The 18473-nt window shown below is 51.6% G+C and overlaps 2 protein-coding genes across 20 annotated transcripts in view; one reads left to right on the forward strand and one right to left on the reverse strand.

Moving 5' to 3' along the window:
* LOC149127787 (centromere protein U-like) overlaps positions 1 to 5148 on the reverse strand; it is a 133193-nt gene extending 128045 nt beyond the window's left edge. For 7 of the 12 annotated variants that reach the window (XR_016228950.1, XR_016228949.1, XR_016228951.1 and 4 more), the window contains exons 1-3: positions 4936 to 5148; positions 2374 to 2417; positions 1126 to 1237 (exon numbers count right to left, since the gene is read on the reverse strand). Coding sequence is in view for 9 of the 12 variants with exons in the window: in XM_089325569.1 (XP_089181695.1) it covers positions 1126 to 1237; positions 2374 to 2417; positions 4936 to 5032 (253 nt within the window). In the remaining 3 variants the exon portion in view is untranslated. Of the gene's footprint in view, positions 1 to 1125; positions 1238 to 2373; positions 2423 to 4935 lie in introns of all 12 variants that reach the window. The other 5 variants (XM_089325567.1, XM_089325565.1, XM_089325566.1 and 2 more) reach the window with 3 other exon arrangements.
* Positions 1 to 17706, forward strand: part of LOC127485527 (anoctamin-5) — an 85647-nt gene extending 67941 nt beyond the window's left edge. For 6 of the 8 annotated variants that reach the window (XR_016228956.1, XR_016228966.1, XM_089325574.1 and 3 more), the window contains 2 exons: positions 13306 to 13483; positions 17481 to 17706. Coding sequence is in view for 5 of the 8 variants with exons in the window: in XM_089325574.1 (XP_089181700.1) it covers positions 13306 to 13464 (159 nt within the window). In the remaining 3 variants the exon portion in view is untranslated. Of the gene's footprint in view, positions 1 to 3312; positions 4161 to 13305; positions 13484 to 17480 lie in introns of those variants that run through there. The other 2 variants (XR_016228958.1, XM_089325575.1) reach the window with 1 other exon arrangement.
* The last annotated feature ends 767 nt before the right edge of the window (positions 17707 to 18473 follow it).

Consider the following 18473-nt stretch of genomic DNA (forward strand, 5'->3'; position numbering starts at 1 on the left):
GAATGTTACAAAATTACACTTAAAATAGTTAAAATTATAAATTTTATGCTGCATTTTTCCATATATACACATAAAACCACCACATAATTACTAGAATAACTAGAAAAAAATTATATAACAACAACTTTTGAAGAAGATGTGAAGAAATTAGGACCCTCAGAGCTTGCTGTGGAAAAATAAAGTGGTACAGATGCTTTATAAAACAGTGCTTAAGGCCGGTGCTGCAGCTCACTAGGCTAATCCTCCGCCTGCGGTGCTGGCACCCCGGGTTCTAGTCCCGGTTGGGGTACCGGATTCTGTCCCAGCTGCTCCTCTTCCAGTGCAGCTCTCTGCTGTGGCCCGGGAGTGCAGTGGAGGATGGCCCAAGTCCTTGGGCCCTGCACCCGCATGGGAGACCAGGAGGAAACCCTGGCTCCTTGCTTCAGATCGGCGTAGCACACCAGCCATAGCGGCCATTTGAGGGTTAAACCAAAGGAAAGGAAGACCTTTCTCTCTGTCTCAAATAACAAAGTACTCAGCAATTCCACTCTGAGGTACATGCCCAAGAGAACTGAAAACAGATGTCAACACAAAAACTTGCTCATGAATGTTCATACAACAATCACGCATTATGGTCCCTAAGTGAAGACCATGTAAATTTATGCCAACTTATGAATGGATTACAACATGTGGTACACCCACACAATGGAATACCGAGGAATAAAAATGTTTAGGAACAGCCAGATGCATGCTACCATACGGATGAACCTTGGAAACACCATGCTAAGTGAAAATCAATCACAGGGGCCAGGTGCTATGGTGTAGCGGGTAAAGCCACTGCCTGCAGCACTGGCATCCCATATGGGCGCCGGTTCTAGTCCTGGCTGCTCCACTTCTGATCGAGCTCTCTGCTGTGGCCTGGGGAAGCAGAAGACAGCCAAACTCCTCTGGTCCCTGCACCTGTGTGGGAGACCCAGAAGAAGCTCCTGGCTTCAGATTGGCACAGCTCTAACCATTGCAGACAAATAGGGAGTGAACCAGCGGGCGGAAGACCTCCCTCTCTCTCTCTCTGCCTCTCCTCCTTTCTGTGTAACTCTTTCAAGTAAATAACTAAAAAAAAAGAAAAAAAAAGATTTAAATACTAACCAAAAGTCTCGTAAGGCTCATCGTCTTTCTTACTTTCACTGCCACTGCTTGAGATTTCGGAATTATCAGGAAACTCAAACACATCAGCAGGCTTGTGCTTCTGACCAGCTTTCTGGAAGTGAAGAAAACCAAAGTCACTGAACTGGTGCTAACGCACACCAGCAGCAAGCTGCTGGACTTAACAAGGACACTCTTGCTCCTGCTGCCGCCTAGAGAAGCTAGCCACTCTGCTGTTCTCCAGGAGACAGAGGCCTCTGGAATTCTAAGGCCGGCCTGGCAAACCTTTTCTACAAAGCACCAGAGAGCATTTCAGGCTTTGCAGGTCACAAGGTTTCCACTGCAGAGGGAAAGCCCGCAGGGACAGCGCAGCCAGGAATGCGCAGGGCCGGCTTCCCACACAATCTACTCAGAGATGCAGACCTCTGCATTTCACATCATCTTCATGGCACACAACATATCCTTTTTAGTTTATTTTGGCTATTTAAAAATCATCCTTCGTTCCCAGGCTTGTGTATAAAGAGGTAGTAGGCTGGTTTTGCCCCCCAGGCCATAGCTTGCCTAGATCCCTAAAGAGAACGGTGGGCTGTCTCCCCAGAAACATGCCTGCCACCTGGACGTGCACAGCTCTGGGAGCACAGGGGCTGACAGTCCTGGCTGAAGGAGAGCCTGTGTACAGTTCAATATACGGGTAAGGCTCCGGAGGCTGGGGTTCCGGAGGATGCCAGAGGCAGAACAGAGAACAAACGCACTCGCAACTGCCCGACCTCCTGGACTTCATGTGAAATTCCAATGCCACGCGACAGGCCGTTGGAAAATAATTTGGAATTAGCTATCAAGAGCATTAAAGAAATGTACCTGCCATTACATACAGGTATTCTAAAACTCTCCTGAAGAAAAATAAAACTGTAACGTAGACAACATGGAACCTCATGAAATCACAAGCCATTGTCAGTAACACGGAGAAATGGCTGGGAGGAGTGGCAAAATTCAGAAAGCTGTACAATTTTTACACAGTGCTAATTATCTAGATGAAACAAATCTAGGCTTGGAAAAAAATGTTTCTAAAATGTTAACAAAGGTTCTTTTCTAACAGTGGAAAAAGTAAGAAAAGGAATAAACTTTTTTTTTTTACTACCCTAAAACAGAGCTTATCACGTGAAATACAGAAAACTCTAAGGTCCTCACCAAAGCTTACTTTTATAGTCAACTGTGAGAAAAATCACATTAAAAGCTAAAAAGAGAACTTACTTCTTTCATAGGATGTGTTCTTCTTAAAGTGTTCTTTGAACATACTGCACTGAAACAGGAAAAAATAAAAGTTAGGAAATATTTAAAGCAACCAGGGAAAATACCATAACCTGACTCTCTCCAAGTATTGTCTTCCCAAATTACACTGCTCAGTAGCTGTACTAATAGCGCGCATGCAATGGAACTAAAGTTATGACGAAGAAGCAGAACCCAGACCCTGTAAACATACGAGTCAAATTATATCACCAATACATATAAAGTGACCACCTCGGTCCCTCAAGATCATGGAAAACTTCTAATCCTGCTGTCACGCTGGCCCCTGCACCCGGATCTGTCAGGGAAGACTGACTCTCCGCAGAGCTGAGCCAAGGGGATGGATACCAACATGGATGAGACTCCTCACACCCATTCCATCTGCGCCTGGCCCGGGATCACACAGCTTAACAATCCTATGAAGTAGAGGGGGGCCGTGTGACAGCTCTGCACGGGCACAGAGCAACAGGCAGCCAGGCAGGAGAGGAGCCTGCAGGAAAACCCCATCGGTTCAAATCCACAGCCTACCTTCTTCCCACCCCATAACACTCTCCAGTGACCTTGGGCACACCGTAAAACAGATTAAGGTGCGGATCTTCTAGAAGTGAAAAGGAAGCAAATGCAACAACAGTGACTAGACTAACAACTGAAAACACCAGTGGCAAGAAAAACCTATATTAACATCAGCAGTCAGTGAACAAGCACTGAGCACCCTCCACAGCTGAGGCACTGCATGGGGTATTAGAGATACTTTAGTAGAATCCAGTACTAGTTCCTGGCTTTAAAATACACCTTGCAGTTTTCAAAGACTCCTTTGTGGAGGGCAGTATCAGATTAGTGTGTCTGAACCAATATTCTTCAGGTACTTTATTTGACATGATTTCAAACTGTCTCCCCTGTACCCAGGTTCATCAGTTGCCTTCACCGTCTCTTTTGCTTCCTCTGCCTGTGCAAGGTAAGCACTCCTAACTGAAGTACTTCATATGGCTTCCCTGAGAGGGCATGCACGTGCACAGTCATAGCGGATTTCCAAAATCTAGATATTTCACATTTGCAAAGTGATTATCCAACCTACAGTCCATGTCCAAATCTCATCAGCTCTCCAACACCCTTTAGGATTTTCACCCTAGCATTTTCTTAAAAGGGAAAATCAAGGGAACATAAAATGTAAGATTGCACTGGATAGGATATTTTCATAAACTTTCTGATTTGTTTCATGCGCACCTGCGTACTAACTGCGATGCAAAACATCATTGTGTGAATCACAGTTAAAAAAAAAAAAAGAAAGAAAGCTGGAACACTGTTTAGAGCAGTGGTCTCACACCTGGCGCCACCCCCAGTTTCTGGCTCAGTAAGTCAAGGGTTGGGTGGAGAGTTCACAGTTCTCAAGTTCCCACGCTTTTTCTGAGTCTCCAAACCTAAAATGGTACAACAAGTATTTGCTCAATGGCAATTTTATGATTCTGGTTATAATTCAGAGGTTCAGGAAAGCTAAATGACTTAGCAATGATGGTAACAGGGAAGTTTTAGTTCAATTAAATTTAGACGAGTTTATTTGGGCAAAGCAAAACCAGAAAGAATTAGGGAATGGAGCAGCCCCAGAAATATAAGCAAGTTCTGAGAACCACCAGCAACCTGAGCGATCACACATCATTAACTTAATTGGCTGCAGCCTACCCAATCAACCAATTGGTAACACCTTATCCAGTTCATTGCATACAGCCCAGTTAGTTAACTGCTACAGAGCTTTCCCCCAGCCACCTAAGCCCAGTGACCGGCTTGACGTTCAGTTCAAATCCATGGCCTCCCACAAAAATCCAGCAATGGCCACACAGTCAAGTAACGTTAGCAGGAAGCAGAAACCACATCAGTACGCGTCTTAACCTAAATTACTTCCAGCTGTCTCTTGCGTGTGCTCAAATCAAAAAATACGCCTTAAGCTGGAGTCCAGGTGAGGCTTCGTTCAAGAAGGACGCTTGAGACAACCGTGTTTTCCTGTGCATTTTTGAGGGAAGGGCTCAACACATGCCCTAAGTCTCCATCTCCAACAGGTTTTTAAAAACCTTTCGGCGCCTGGATGCCCTGTAGACAACGCTAGAGAGCCCGGGCGTCCACTCACCAATCTGTGAACGACGAATACGACGTACTTTCCAATGCATGCCCCTTTTGAGAAAAGTTGCTCCCCGCCCTGGAACACTCCCGAAGCGGCAGCTCGGTCCCCGGGCAGGGGTGAGGGCCAGCGTTACAGTCTGCGCTTTGGGGTACGAAGGCAGACACGACCCGCAGGGCTGCAGCCCGTCACGTCTGGGGAACAGCAGGCACCAAGCGCCCGCGACCCTCAGCCACAGGAACCCCAAAGTCTCTCCCACCCGCCAGGCCAGGCGTCACGCCCTGACTCCTCCTAGGAAATCCGCACTGAGAGATGCAAACCGAGGCCCTGGGCGAGCTGTCACTTCGACAAGGAAGCTCCACCAGCGCAGCCCCAAAGGCTCAAACCGCGTCAGTCGGAGCGGGACCCGCAGCTCTCACCCTGCAGGCCTCCGGGACCGCACCCGGCCCGGCGGAGCCATCTGGCTGCTCTCTGCTCCCGCGGCGCCCACGAAACTCCCGCCAAGCCCCGCGCCATTTAGAATGGCCAATCCGGGCCGAGCACGCGCCCCGCCTCCCCTCGGCCTGGGTCCCCCGCCCAGGGCCCGCGGCTCCCTTCCGGCCTTGGGCGTAAGTGAAAACGTGGTCCGGATCAACAACTGCAACGGAGCTGGAGGCCAGGCCTTCAAGCTGCCGCTGACGGGCCACCAGAAGGAATCCCACTTTTCCGGGTTTTCCCTCCCACCCTAGACCGGGGCCTGTTTCTCAAGGCTCCGACGGGGGCGGGGCTAGTGCTGAGACGTGGGCGGGCGCGCAGCAGGAAGGGGCGGATCCCAACCCGAGGCCCCAACTGTAGCTTCAGTTGAGCTGTGAAAGCGGATTGAGCCACGAGGCCCCGGGGGCGTTAGAAGCAGCTGCCTGAGCCCTGTGTGCTCCTGCTTCCCTCCCCAGATCTCTGTAATGGGGCGGGTTCCTACCGGAGCCAATAGTCTGCGATTCTTTTCTTTCTGTTTAAAAAGGCGTTATACAAAAAGATGAATTCGCATATAAATAAGATGAATGTAAAAATATAAATCTATGAGAATGTAAATATAAAATGAACTCAAAATGGATCAAAGATCTAAGTGGAAGAGCTCAAACCACAAAACTCTCAGAAAGGAGGACCCTGCTGTGGCATAGCAGGTAAGGTCATCATCTGCAGTGCTGGCATCCCATATGGACACTGGTTCCTGTCCCGGCTGCTCCAACTCCGATCCAGCCCTCTGCTCTGGCCTGGGAAAGCAGTAGGAGATGGTCTAAGTCCTTGTGCCCCTGCACCCGTGTGGGAGACCCGGAAGAAGTGCCTGACTTGAGATCAGCGCACCTCGGGCCCTTGCAGCCAATTGGGGAGTAAACCAGCAGGTGGAGGATCTCACTTTCTCTCTCTCTCCCTCTCTCTCTCTCTCTCTCTCTCTCTGCCTCTCCTCTCTGTAACTCTTTCAAATAAATAAATAAATCTTAAAAAAAAAAAAAAAACTCCTTAGAAGAAAAATAATGCAAAAGCTTCACAAAATTGGTAATGAAAAGATCCTGGAGATGAAAACTGGATGGCTGAGCAGCCACATGACTCTGCTTAGTGCCATAGAACTGTTCAATTAAAAAACATTTAGCCATGAGCTTTTGGCAAAGAGGTTTAAGATGCCCGCTTAGGAGGCCTGGATCTCATTTTGGTGTGCTTGGGTTCTGTTCCCACCTGGCTGATTCCAGCTTCCTGGTAATGCAGCTCCTAACACGAGCTTCCTTGTTCAAAGAAAACTCATTTATTTGAGAGAGTGAGAGGGACACACACACACACACACACACAGGTCTTCCATCTGCTGGCTCACTCTCCAAATGGCTGCAAAGGCCGGGGCTGTCCCAGGAGAAGCTGGGAGCCCAGAACTCCTTCTGGGTCTCCCATGGGGACTCAAAACAGCACCCATATGGGATACCAGTGTTGCGAGCAGCGGGTAACTGACAGCACAGTGCCTGCCGTTCCCCAGCTGCCTTGTACTGTGCACTCTGGGAGGCAGTGGTGATGGTTTCAGTACTTTGGTCTCTGCCACCCACAGGGAGACCCAGATTGAATTCCCTGCTCTAGCTTCTTTGCCTGGCTCAGCCCTGGCTGTTGTGGGCATTTGGGGGTGAGCAAGTGAATGAGAGAGCTATCTCTGTCTTTCTCTCCCTCCCTTTCAAATGAACGAAATAAGTAATTTTAAATGGTTAAAATGCTACATTTTGTATGAATATTTTCACTACAAAATGCAACATGTGACATGCATACACAAGTGTAAAACATATATAATGTAAAGAGTAGGGTGAGCGTGCCTACAACCACCACCGAGTTAGCGTACATAACTGGGATGCTGGTCTATTAGTCCTCTGAAGAACAGACACTCTTAGGAGTTTATGTTGATCACTCCTATGCTGTTCTACCGATACAACCCTGGATAATGTACCAATTATCGTATGTATCTAAATGACTTTTGTAGGTATTGGGAGTTCTATTTCTTACGTGGAGCTATGCTTTTTATATTTTTTATTTCATTTTATTGACAGGCAATTAGACAGTGAGAGAGAGAGAGACAAAGGTTTTCCTTCCGTTGGTTCACCCCCAAAATGGCCGCTATGGCCGGCGCACTGAGCCGATCCAAAGCCAGGAGCCAGGTGCTTCCTCCTGGTCTCCCACACTGGTGCAGGGGCCCAAGCACTTGGGCCATCCTCCACTGCACTCCCGGGCCACAGCAGAGTGCTGGACTGGAAGAGGAGCAACCAGCACTAGAACCTGGTGCCCATATGGGATGCTGGTACTGCAAGGCAGAGGATTAACCAAGTGAGCCATGGTGCCAGCCCCCAGAGCTATGATTTTTAGATTTACTCACATTGTATCCACATCCATATGTAGCTGAAGTTCATTAATTTTCATTGCCTTCTAAAATGCATTTAGTAACTATACCACAGTTAATCTTTACTTCTTGTGTACACATACATCAGTTGTTTTCAGTCTTGGTATCATCAACAAGGTAGTCCTGAACATTCTTGTGCATGTGTGCATGCATGTCTCTTTGAAGAAGCCTGGATCTTCTTCTGGGTCTCCCCAGTGGGTGCACTTGAGCCGTCGTCCACTGCATTCTCAGGAACATTAGCAGAGAGCTGGGTAGGAAGTGGAGCAGCCGGGTCTGGAACTGGCACCCAAATGAGATGTTAACATCACAGGTGGGGGCTTTACCAGCTACACCATACTGCTGCCCCTCCCCCCCATTGCATTTTGATTTTCCTGTCCCTTAAGGTGTCATCTCTTCATTTACAGCTCATTCCCATTTCCTCTTCCATGATGCGCTTGTGCAGGCTCCTGGGCAGCAGCCATGAAAGGGTAATGACCCTTAGGGACTGCAGGTAATTTCCCCACCAACAGGAAGAAACAGGGTTCTTGGAGGGGACTGGGTTGGAAGCTCCAAATTCCAGGCAAGGGGGGATAATGAAACTTCTGTGCTTGCAGGCCTGAGAAATGAAACTTCCCAGCTATGAAGACAGGAAGAGTTTCAGCATGCTGGATGGAAATAAGACAAGCTCCCCCCAAGCAGGTTTCAGAATGAAAAGGAGTTCATAGGCTTGTCACCGGAAAGCCCTGGGCAGGCTAGGGCATCAAGCTCAGCTTCCCCCCAGGGTCCGGGAGGCATCAGCGCTTTGGATCCGTTTTCTTCTTCTCCTGGTTCATCAACTCTTCATCAGACCCCAACCCCCGTGTGCCTGTGCCACTATGGAAGCTGTGACTCTCCCTCCCTCCTCCCCTGGCCCAGGCTCAGGGATCCGTCACTCTATGCTCTACTTCTATGATGTCAGCCCTTCTGTGATCCCCACACAGGGGAGATGGCCCAGCGTTTGTCTTTCTGTGAGAGCCACCCACCCGTCACCTCCATCACCTGCCCAGGGTGCACACAGGGACCAAACATCACACGGGACCAAAGCCATGCACACATGGTGAATTTTATTCATGAGAAGCATGTGCAAATGCTCAAGAAAAGTTCAGTCAGCTCAGCGGATAGCTCCTGGAGACGGGGGCGGGGCGAGGCTACTTGGGGACCACTCTGCAGCAGCTGCCAGGGCTGCTCACTTGGGATGGCAGGATGCAGCACGCCCTCAGCAGGAACCGGAGGATCCTCCTGCCGACCCCGCGACGGCCCTGCCTCTTGCCCTGGGCGCTGGCCTTGGTGTCTGTGGTGTCAGCATCCTTGGGCTCACGGGCTGTGGCGGCGGCGGCTTCTGGCTCTGCAAGGTCCACGTGGCTCCCGGCACTGGGGCTGGAGGGCGACGCTTCGGAGGCTGGCTCAGGGGCGGCGCTGGGAACAGGGCTCCACTCTTGCTGTGGCTGGCCTGGTAGGAGAGAGTCAAGTGTGGGGTCACCTTGGGGGCCTTGGGCTCAGCTCCTGGAGGCCCCGAGGCAGGGGGGAGGGTAAGACTCACTGGAGGCCTGGGAGGAGTTGGGGGCGGCGCTGGGAGCAGGGCTCCTCTCCTGCTGTGGCTGGCCTGGTAGGAGAGAGTCAAGTGTGGGGTCACCTTGGGGGCCTTGGGCTCAGCTCCTGGAGGCCCCGAAGTGGCAGGGGATGTGGGGAGAGGGCAAGACTCACTGGAGGCCTGGGAGGAGTTGGGGGCGGCGCTGGGAGCAGGGCTCCTCTCCTGCTGTGGCTGGCCTGGTGGAGAGAGTCAAGAGTGGGGTCACCTCGGGGGCCTTGGGCTCAGCTCCTGGAGGCCCCGAGGCAGGGGGGAGGGCCAGACTCACTGGAGGCCTGGGAGGAGTTGGGGGTGGTGCTGGGAGCAGGGCTCCTCTCCTGCTGTGGCTGGCCTGGTAGGAGATAGTCAAGAGTGGGGTCACCTCAGGGGCCTTGGGCTCAGCTCCTGGAGGCCCCGAGGCAGGGGAGAGGGCAAGACTCTCTGGAGGCCTCGGAGGAGTCGCTTTGTGCGGAGGAAATATTGACAGACATGCTTTCAGAGGACACTGATACCACAGACAAGCGGTCCTTCTCTGTGGGGTGGCGCTCCCCGCCCTGTGAGGACTCGGGCAGGGATGCAGGGCCCTGGGGCTAAGGGCCTGGCGTCCCCTCAGTCCCCGTGCCTGGCAGCAGGCCGAGGCCCGCCAGGTACTCCTTGGCCTCTGAGTCGCGGGGAATGCCCAGGGGCTGCAGCAGGGTGACAGCGGCCTCCTTCTCCTCCTGGGTGGCTTCTCGGCTGGAATCGAACCACCAGTGTGCCCTGGCATCCTCTGCACTGGGCCTCCCCGAGGCGTGGACAGTGAGCAGCCAAGCCAGTAGCTCCCGAAGGGCCGGGCTGACGGCACGCGGCAGCACATAGCAGGCACACAGCACCGTGTCCTGCAGCTCCTCCGTGTCCTTGCCGCGGAAGGGCAGCGTGGCCGCCAGCATGGCAAACAGCACCACTCCCAGGCTCCACACATCAGCCTTAAAAGCGTCATAGGCCTCCCCGAGGAAAACCTCTGGTGCGCAGTACTCGGGGGTCCCCCAGAAGCCCCTTACCAGTGTGCCCTGCTCCAGCCGCAGGCTCAGGCCGAAGTCCGCCAGCTTGATGGTCATGTGCTCGTCCAGCAGCAGGTTGCCCAGCTTGAGGTCCCGGTGCACCACGCGCTGGGCATGGCAGTAGCTCACGGCGGCCAGCGCCTGGCCGAACAGGGTCCTGGCCTCGGCCTCGGCCAGGCCGCCCTGCTCAAACACGTAGCTCTGGAGCGAGCCCTTGGTCGCCAGCTCCATGACCAGGAACCGGTGCGTCCTCGTGTGCCGCTCCTCCAGCAGCCGCACGATGTTGTCGTGCCGCAGGCTCCTCAGGATGGCTGCCTCCCCCTGCGCGGACAGCGGGCTGCTGGGAGAGCAGTCTCGCAGGAGGATCTTCACTGCCACGTACTTGCCCGACGCCAGGTGCCGGGCCAGCTTCACCAGGCCAAAGCCGCCCCGGCCGATCACGTCCACAAAACGGATCCCATCCAGAGCAGGATGGAAGTCCAAGGGGTCTTCCATGATGCCGGTCACCTAACTACGCTCTCTCGACTCCCTAAATCACTCGACGCACACTAGCTAATCACCGATCCTCACTGCACTGCCTACAACACAAAGGGACCACGGGGGACTGACTACCCAGCTGACTAAGACACAGCACCAGCTACTCTCACTACTCTAGTGGCGAAGCCGCAAGCCTATCTCAATAATGCAGAAAAAACAAAGAGGAAAAGCCACTAAATCCTCGAACGCTGATACTTCTGAGCGTGCTAGCTGACTAGAGTGGGGGAAGCAAAAATAAAGAAAACTGCAAAAAAAGACCAAATGGGCAAAACAACAACGAGGAGGAAAACAACAAACTAAACAAAATGGAAAAAAGCAAAAACCAAATAGACCCAGAAACAAACAACCAAGAAAAAGCACAAGCAACACCAATGAGCGCAAAGGCTGGTTAGATGGGTCCTAGTTACACAGATCACAAAAGAGTGCTCTCTGGGTAAGGCGGACAAAAATCTAGGCCCCCGTAGCAGCTATATATACTTTTTGGGGGTTCACCTCACATAATGGCGCCTTGTGAGAGCAGAGCAAGAAATGGACCAGTCACAGCCCAGCCAGGGACTGTGTAATATGACTTTCATAACAGTGGTGACTTATGAAGTCAGAGCAAGAAATTGACCAATGGGAGCTGTAGTTCATCCACAGTGGTTTTTCTCGATAATCTTCCAATAAAATTAAAACGATACCCAAAGAGTTTTTGGCCTAGGTTGGTGATAGGGCTTGATACTTAATTTTTGAGAAACTCCAACCTATAGATTGCTTGGGTGGCCTTCTCATTACTAGTTTAAATATGATGATACGTTGCATCTTTTGAAGACCTCCTAGTGTCTCCACTTAGTATAGCCCCTCCTTTGTCTTTACTCTCTGAGTGATGGGTCTCAGAATGATGGAACAACATCTCTGGCTTTGGTAAACTCAACAAGTGTTCTGCTGCCCAAGACACCGCCAGGTACACTGTTCGCACCTCCAGAGCTGAGAGGAAGGTGGCTCTGTCACCCTTTCCCCCTAAGTCATCGTCAGATTTCTTGGCAGAAACCCTGGAAGCCCAGAAGGTAGTGGGGTCTGTGCAGTCCAAACATGGAAGGCCCAATCAGAGGCAGCCGAGAAAGCTACATCCTCTGAGACTGTCCTCCACCCGGTAGGGAGGAATCGAGGCACTGCCAGGCACTTGGGGTTTTTGGGCTCCTGTAACAACAACCACCAAAACTCCTGGCTCCTGGCTTCAGCCTGGCCAAGGCCTGGAGGTCATTTATGGGCTGTATCAGAGGATGGAGGAGCTCCCTAGCTCCCTCTCCCTAGCTCCCTCCATCCCTCCCTCTCTCTCTCTCTCTCTCTCTCTCACTAGCACTCTCTCTTTCCCCTCTTCACTCTCACACACATAGAATGCAACTTAGGAAAAAAGGAGAAACTCCCTGCTTCAACTCCTCAGGTCCTGCACTGCCCAGAACTAGGACGGGACGATGGCCGCATCACAGCCTCACATCTGTCTCCTTGGGACAGCTTCGTGCTGAGCCCTCAGGAGCAGTGTTTCTCCCAAGGAAGCGACAAACTCATCTGTCGCTCCCCGTCTTCATGGGGGAACGACACTAAACCCTGCCTAGGCTTCATATCCGAGTCACGGCACCATTATGTCGCTCCCCGTCTTCGTGGAGGAACGACACAGGACCCTGCGCTGTTCTTTCGTCTGCTCGGCCCTCCCCGGGTTTGCTGCTGGTTCTTCCCGGGGTGGCTACCGTCCCTTCCACCTCCGTGGAAGGGCGGTTCCCCCTGCCACATTCCCCACTTCCGCGGGGGAGCGGCACACCGCCGGCCGGCTCTCTCGGGGGCTGCACAGGTGTTCCCCTTAGATGTTCCCCTTAGATGTTCCTGGTGCATGCCGTCTCTCTCCTCCTTTATAGTCCTCTTCCACCAATCCCAACTCTGCTACCCACACGCCGAGTACGCTGCTCTCCTCCAATCAGGAGCAAGTCCTACAGTTTATTGGCTGAACTGGAGGCAGCTGTGTAGAAGCTGTTTTCTTCTCTCCCAGCGCCATATTGTGGGAGAGCAGATGCATAGAATAAGTCTTAATTCCAGTAACTTAGTCTAGTCCGAGTTGCTCCCCACACTCATCTCAGGTAGGAAGTGAGCCCGGTAACCCTTGCCCCCACATAGCAAGTGGATCTGTGTCTCCTGCAGTTCTTGAGGAGCCCCCAGGGCCCAGCACAGCCATGGGCCCCAGGAACACATGATGGTCCCTCTGCACCGACTGCCCACACCCTCTTGGGAGAGGAACCCCTCCCTGGGGAGATGACCCCCTCCTCCAGGATGTCCAGGGACACTGCACAATGCGATTTCTCCATGATTTCCTGCAGTGCTGGTCACCTCCTCAGGGCTGAGAGGAAAGAACCAGCACCCCAGGAATTCTCACTACAGTTTTGCTACAAAAGTCAAAAAAATTAAATTATGAAGACGTTGGGGACTGTTTTCCATTAAGCACAGGTAAAAACTCATCTTTGTAATAAGGTTGGAGTTTTTGAAGGCAGATCAAATAAAGATGAAACTCAGGATACTACCAAAACATCACCAGATATAGAATTCAAAATTTATTTAGGTGCAAAAACTTTTGAAAACCTGTGCATAGTTTGTCCTTAACATACTTTGCCCGTGAATGTTTTGTATCCCCTCTCCTATGCGTGAATTTCAAAAACTGCAACAAATAAGCTCATCCTTTATTTCCATTTTCCATGAGGTTTTCCAAGTCCCTTCAAGTAACCCAGTTCGAGGAAAAACAGAGTTCCCATCCGGACTGCAAAACAGCGTCGGCAAGGACGAGAGACACACCACAGCTCTCCTTCTCATCACTCCTCCCCAGTGCTGGTGGGAGCCTTGCAGACCCATGTGGTTTTAGAAAATTCATCTCCCCCAAGGTAAGTGATGGCCCTGAGGACTCTGTGTCCCCCAGCTCTGCTCAGCAGTAGCCTGAACATGCTGCGGAAAGTCCTATCTTGTCCACGCTGGACTAAAATGAGGAGGCGGAATCTCTGTGGGCACTGCCCCAAGAATTCAATTCAGTGTAAATCCCAAAGGAAACTGCTAAGAAAATGTCTTATTAGACTGTTTTTATTTTTAAAACTATTTATTTGAAAGGTGGAGTTACAGATACAGGGAGACAATAAACACACACGGGTGGAGACAGAGAGAGAGAGGAAAGAGGGGGAGAGAGAGAACTTTCATTCACTGGTTCACCTGCCCTGCCCCCCCCCCCCACAAATGGCTACCATGGCTTAGACTAGGCCAGTCTGAAGACAGGCACCCAAACTCCATCCAGGTCTCCCCTCAGTTGGCAATGCCCCAAGTAGTTGGCCATCTTCCTCTGCCTTCCCAGGCACATTAGCGGGGAGCTGGATCAGAATCAGAGCAGCCGGGACTCAAACCAGCCTCCTGATATGGGTTGCCAGTGTCACAGGTGGCAGCTTTACCTGCTATGCCACAGCACTGGCGCCTAAATTCTGAAGAGCCAAGGCGCCTCCATTTTAAAAAGCAGCCTCCATTTTCTGGAGCAGGCCCAAGTTCCTGTAAAAGCAAACATTCAACAGTTACCAAATAAGGAAATGCCCTGGGCCCAAGCCAATCAGGATCAGCCTCGTCCAACCAAGAGCTACCAGGAATGGCACCGTTCAATCTACTGTAGCCCTGTACCCCAAACCCTTGCTGATGTAACACTGCAGCTTTGTCCTTTAAAAACGCTCCTGAACAAAGCTCAGGGCCTTCCTCTGACCTCCACTGCGTCGGTTGGTTAGATGAGGTCCCTGCCGCAGCTTCTACTTCCAGAGTAAACCTTGCTTTTGCATTTCGGTGAGATCAAGTCTCTGGTGATTTTTGGGGATTCAGTGATCTGGGCATAACAGTTTCTTCTAAGATTTATTTATTTGAGAGATCCGTGTACAGAGAGGGATTGATCTTCCATCCTCTGGTTCACTTCGTACATGGCCGCAATAGCTAGGGAGGGTCAGTTTAAAGCCAGGAGCCTACGGGGCTGGCACTGTGGTGTAATGGGTTCAGCCAGCGGTGCAGTACTGGCATCCCATATGGGTGCTGGCTTGAGTCTCAGCTGCTCCACTTCCAATCCAGCTCCCTGCTAATGTGCCTGGGAAAGCTGCGAAAGATGACCCAGATGCTTAGGCTGCTTCTCCCACAGTGTAGACCCAGAAAGCTCCTGGTTCCTGCTTCCACCTGGCACTTCCCTTGCCATTGTGGCTATTTGAGAAGTGAACCAGCAGATGTAAGACCTCTCTCTTTGTATGTCTGTCTCTCTCTCTCTCCCTCTCCCCTTCTACTCTGTGTGTCTGTGTGTGTGTGTGCATGTCTTGTCTGTTTGTCTGTCTGTATTCCTCCCTCTCTCTCTGTAACTCTACCTTTCAAAAAAATAAATCTTTTTTGCCAGCGCCGCGGCTCACTAGGCTAATCCTCTGCCTTCGGCACTGGCACACCAGGTTCTAGTCCCGGTAGGGGCGCCAGATTCTGTCCCAGTTGCCCCACTTCCAGGCCAGCTCTCTGCTGTGGCCAGGGAGTGCAGTGGAGGATGGCCCAAATCCTTGGGCCCTGCACCCTGGGAGACCAGGATAAGTACCTAGCTCCTGCCATCTGATCAACGCAGGGTGCCAGCCGCAGCACGCCGGCCACGGCGGCCATTGGAGGGTGAACCAATGGCAAAGGAAGACCTTTCTCTCTGTCTCTCTCACTGTCCACTCTGCCTGTCAAAAAATAAAATAAAATAATCAAAAAATAAACCTTTTTAAAAAGCCTAGAACTCCACCCAGGTCTACCACAGGGGTTGCAGGTGCCCAGGTACTTGGATCATATGCCGCTGGTTTCTCAGGTGTGTTAGTAGGGAGCTGGCTTGGAGCCAGGGCTTGAACAGGCACTTCAAGTATGGGATGCTGGCATCATAAGCAGTGTCTTAGCCCGCTGTGCCATACACCAGTCCCCAGAACCAAGCTTTCTTTCTCCCTCCAAATCTGATATCAGTGAAGTAAAGGAGTTTTGCTTGTCCTCAGAGAGGTGTCACAGACTTTTGTCAAACTTGGTTCACTGGGTGTGGTGATAAATAATCTGCACGTGTGTTGATGTGTTTTATCAAGCTGATGAGAGCCCTTGTACTCAGCTAAAGGCTGCTGGGGACCATGTGCTAATGGGGTGGACATGCAGAACCAGTGACAGCCAGGTTACTCATCAACAGAGAAAGTGTCTACACAATGCCTCTTTAGTGGGGCAACGAGACCCAAAACATCACCCTCACCCGTGGCCAGGAAGGGCAGGGGACACAGGCACAGCCCCCTGGGTGGCCACCCCTGGTCACAGTGCCTGAGCTGGATGAGCTCATAATGCAGGTAGCGTCCATGCCAGGGCTCTGCCGGGCCGGAGACAGAGGTACCAGGAAGAGTTCTCCATCCGGAGGGCTTCCAGTGGGGGCTGTGAATGCCAGGATGGTGGGAGCCCTCTCTCCTGGGAAGGGAGCCTGTGTCTGAGTTGGAGTCCAAGGGACAGAGATGTGAGAGAAGGGGCTGGGGGCGGGCAGAGAGAGAGAAGGAATGAATGAATGGGGCTGGTCCTGTCCTGGAGATCTGGACCCCAGTTCTAATGCAGGTTGACCATGGCACCCTCAGATCCCGTGAGATCCTCAGTGTCTGGATCTTTTTCAGCCCACAAGTAATTAAGTTGTCTTTCTTTTGTTCTCATTCTCTCTGTTGTCTTACTGTTCCTTACACTGGCTGATTGAGAGCATTCTGGGTAATGTAAGTTAGCTGTTGTGTGTGCACTCTGTGAGCTGACATAAAATGTGCCTCTGGAACTGACCTAAAGCTGCCTCTGCAGACTGCTCCCTGGACCCCCTGGCCTGTGGGCAGGCTGCCCCACCCCTCAGACACCTGGGGCTGCCTCTAACCTTGGGCTGTGTGGGTTCTGTTCCCAGCCCTTGGGACGCAGCCCCGCATGCTCATGTGCCATCATGTGTCCCCGCAGCACGCACCTGCACGCCTGGAACTATTTACCTGCTTCTCCGCTAGGACTGTGTGAGTGCATGGGGACACGGGGGTTCCCCAAAAGTCTGTGCATGGTGGAGTTAAGCTTGGGTGGATCACTCTCCAAGTATCTGCAATAGCCAGGGCAGGCCCAGGCTCAGGAGCTCAGAACTCCATCCAAATCTCCCATGTGGGTTCTGGGACACGGTCACTTGAGCCATTACCTGCTGCCTCCCAAGCTGCGCATTCCAGGAAGCTAGAATCAGGAGCAGAGCTACAATGTGAATCCCAACACCCAGATGTGGGTTCAGGGTATCCTAAGTGGCTTCTTAACCACCACACCAGATGCTTACCCCCTCAAGTGATTTTTAATCAGTAAAGAAAATGGAATCACGGAGGCCAGCACTGTGGTGTAGCAGGTAAATTTGCCGTCTGCAGCCCCGGCATCCTATATGGATTCTGGTTCAAGTCCCAGCTGTTCTACTTCCAATCCAATTCCCTGCTAATGAGCCTGAAGACAGACCAAGTGCTTGGGCCCCTGCACCCTCATGGGAGACCCAGAAAAAGCTCCTGATTCTTGGCTTCAGGACAGCCCAGCTCTGCCCATTGCAGCCATCTGGGGAGTAAACCCACAGATGGAAGGTCTCTCTCTCTCTCTCTCTATGTCTGTCTCTCTCTCTTTCTCCCCCCCCAACTCTGCCTTTCAAATAAATAAATAAACATTTTAAAAATAAGTAAATTCTAAAAGAGAGACACTCAGGCACAGAGTGCAGGTTTCTGTGAAAACATGAATGGGAGTAAAATTATAAAATCTTAATCAGAAAAACATTGGGAGAAGCAGAAAGAGCATGTATGTTCTGCTTTAAAGCCTGTTACAGTCCTAAAGTCATGCATTGTTTTGCAGATGCAAATATCGCGGTTTTCCAGTCCTGAAACATTGATAAGGTCTGATAGAGTCAGAGGCACGGCGCTTGGCGGGTAGCGAGGAAGACTTTGGTGACGTAAGCAGAACGTGGTCCACGCCTCCGTCTCCGAGGGGAAAGGCAGGCGCAGCATCAGACACGGGTGGCAGTGAGTCCCAGCGGGACAGACAGTCTTGGGTGGAAATAAAGAGTTACTAGATACTGTAACACGCTGTGTTGAACTTCTCTCTCTTGCTATTGTACTATCTCTGTACCTAGGCATTGGACTTTATACTTTTTTCCTAAAAACGCAGCCAGCTCTAGCTGAGAGCCGTGTCCCTGTATCTGTGCCCCAGTTTGCTAGTCAGCACCCATCGAAACACCAGACTCAGGCACACAAACTGTGTCCCTGCACTTTATTATTTTGAAACAACTCTAGAGCAGACAACAGTGTCCAGCTAATACAGGTGAGAGGAAAGTCAGCTGCCTTAGGCTCCCTTATGCATGGCTGTGTTAAAAACAGCATCGGCATTTAATGGAAGGGAATGGCTGTGGCCTAAGGTGTAGGCCAGAGACTTAATTACGGGAGACATAGGCTCTCCATGACTGACTTCCTGTCTCTCCTTGGAGCTCCTGTCTCACTGAAAGCTCTGCGCTTTGCTTATCCCGTTCCCTAAACGCATGAGGCTCATTTCTACCTCTCAGAAGTTAAACACAGCACTTCCTTTCCTTTTCTGGGTCATGTCTAGGTAGCCTGCAAAACTCAGCCAGCACTCACAACCTGTGGGAGGCCTCCCATGAACCAGCATTTCCCTCCACTGCAAGGTCACACAGTGCTGCCCAGGGCACACACAGTGGTACCCAGGTCACAAAGAGTGCTTCCCAGGTCAGACACAGTGCTGCCCATGTCACACACAGTGCTGCCCAAGTCACACAGAGTGCTGCCAGGTCAACACAGTGCTGCCCAGGTCATGAGAGTGCCCTGGGAGGAGGGG

This window comes from Oryctolagus cuniculus, chromosome 2, assembly GCF_051225735.1.
Source record: "Oryctolagus cuniculus isolate XC-2025 breed Fujian yellow rabbit chromosome 2, ASM5122573v1, whole genome shotgun sequence".
NCBI classification, from domain to species: Eukaryota; Metazoa; Chordata; class Mammalia; order Lagomorpha; family Leporidae; genus Oryctolagus; species Oryctolagus cuniculus.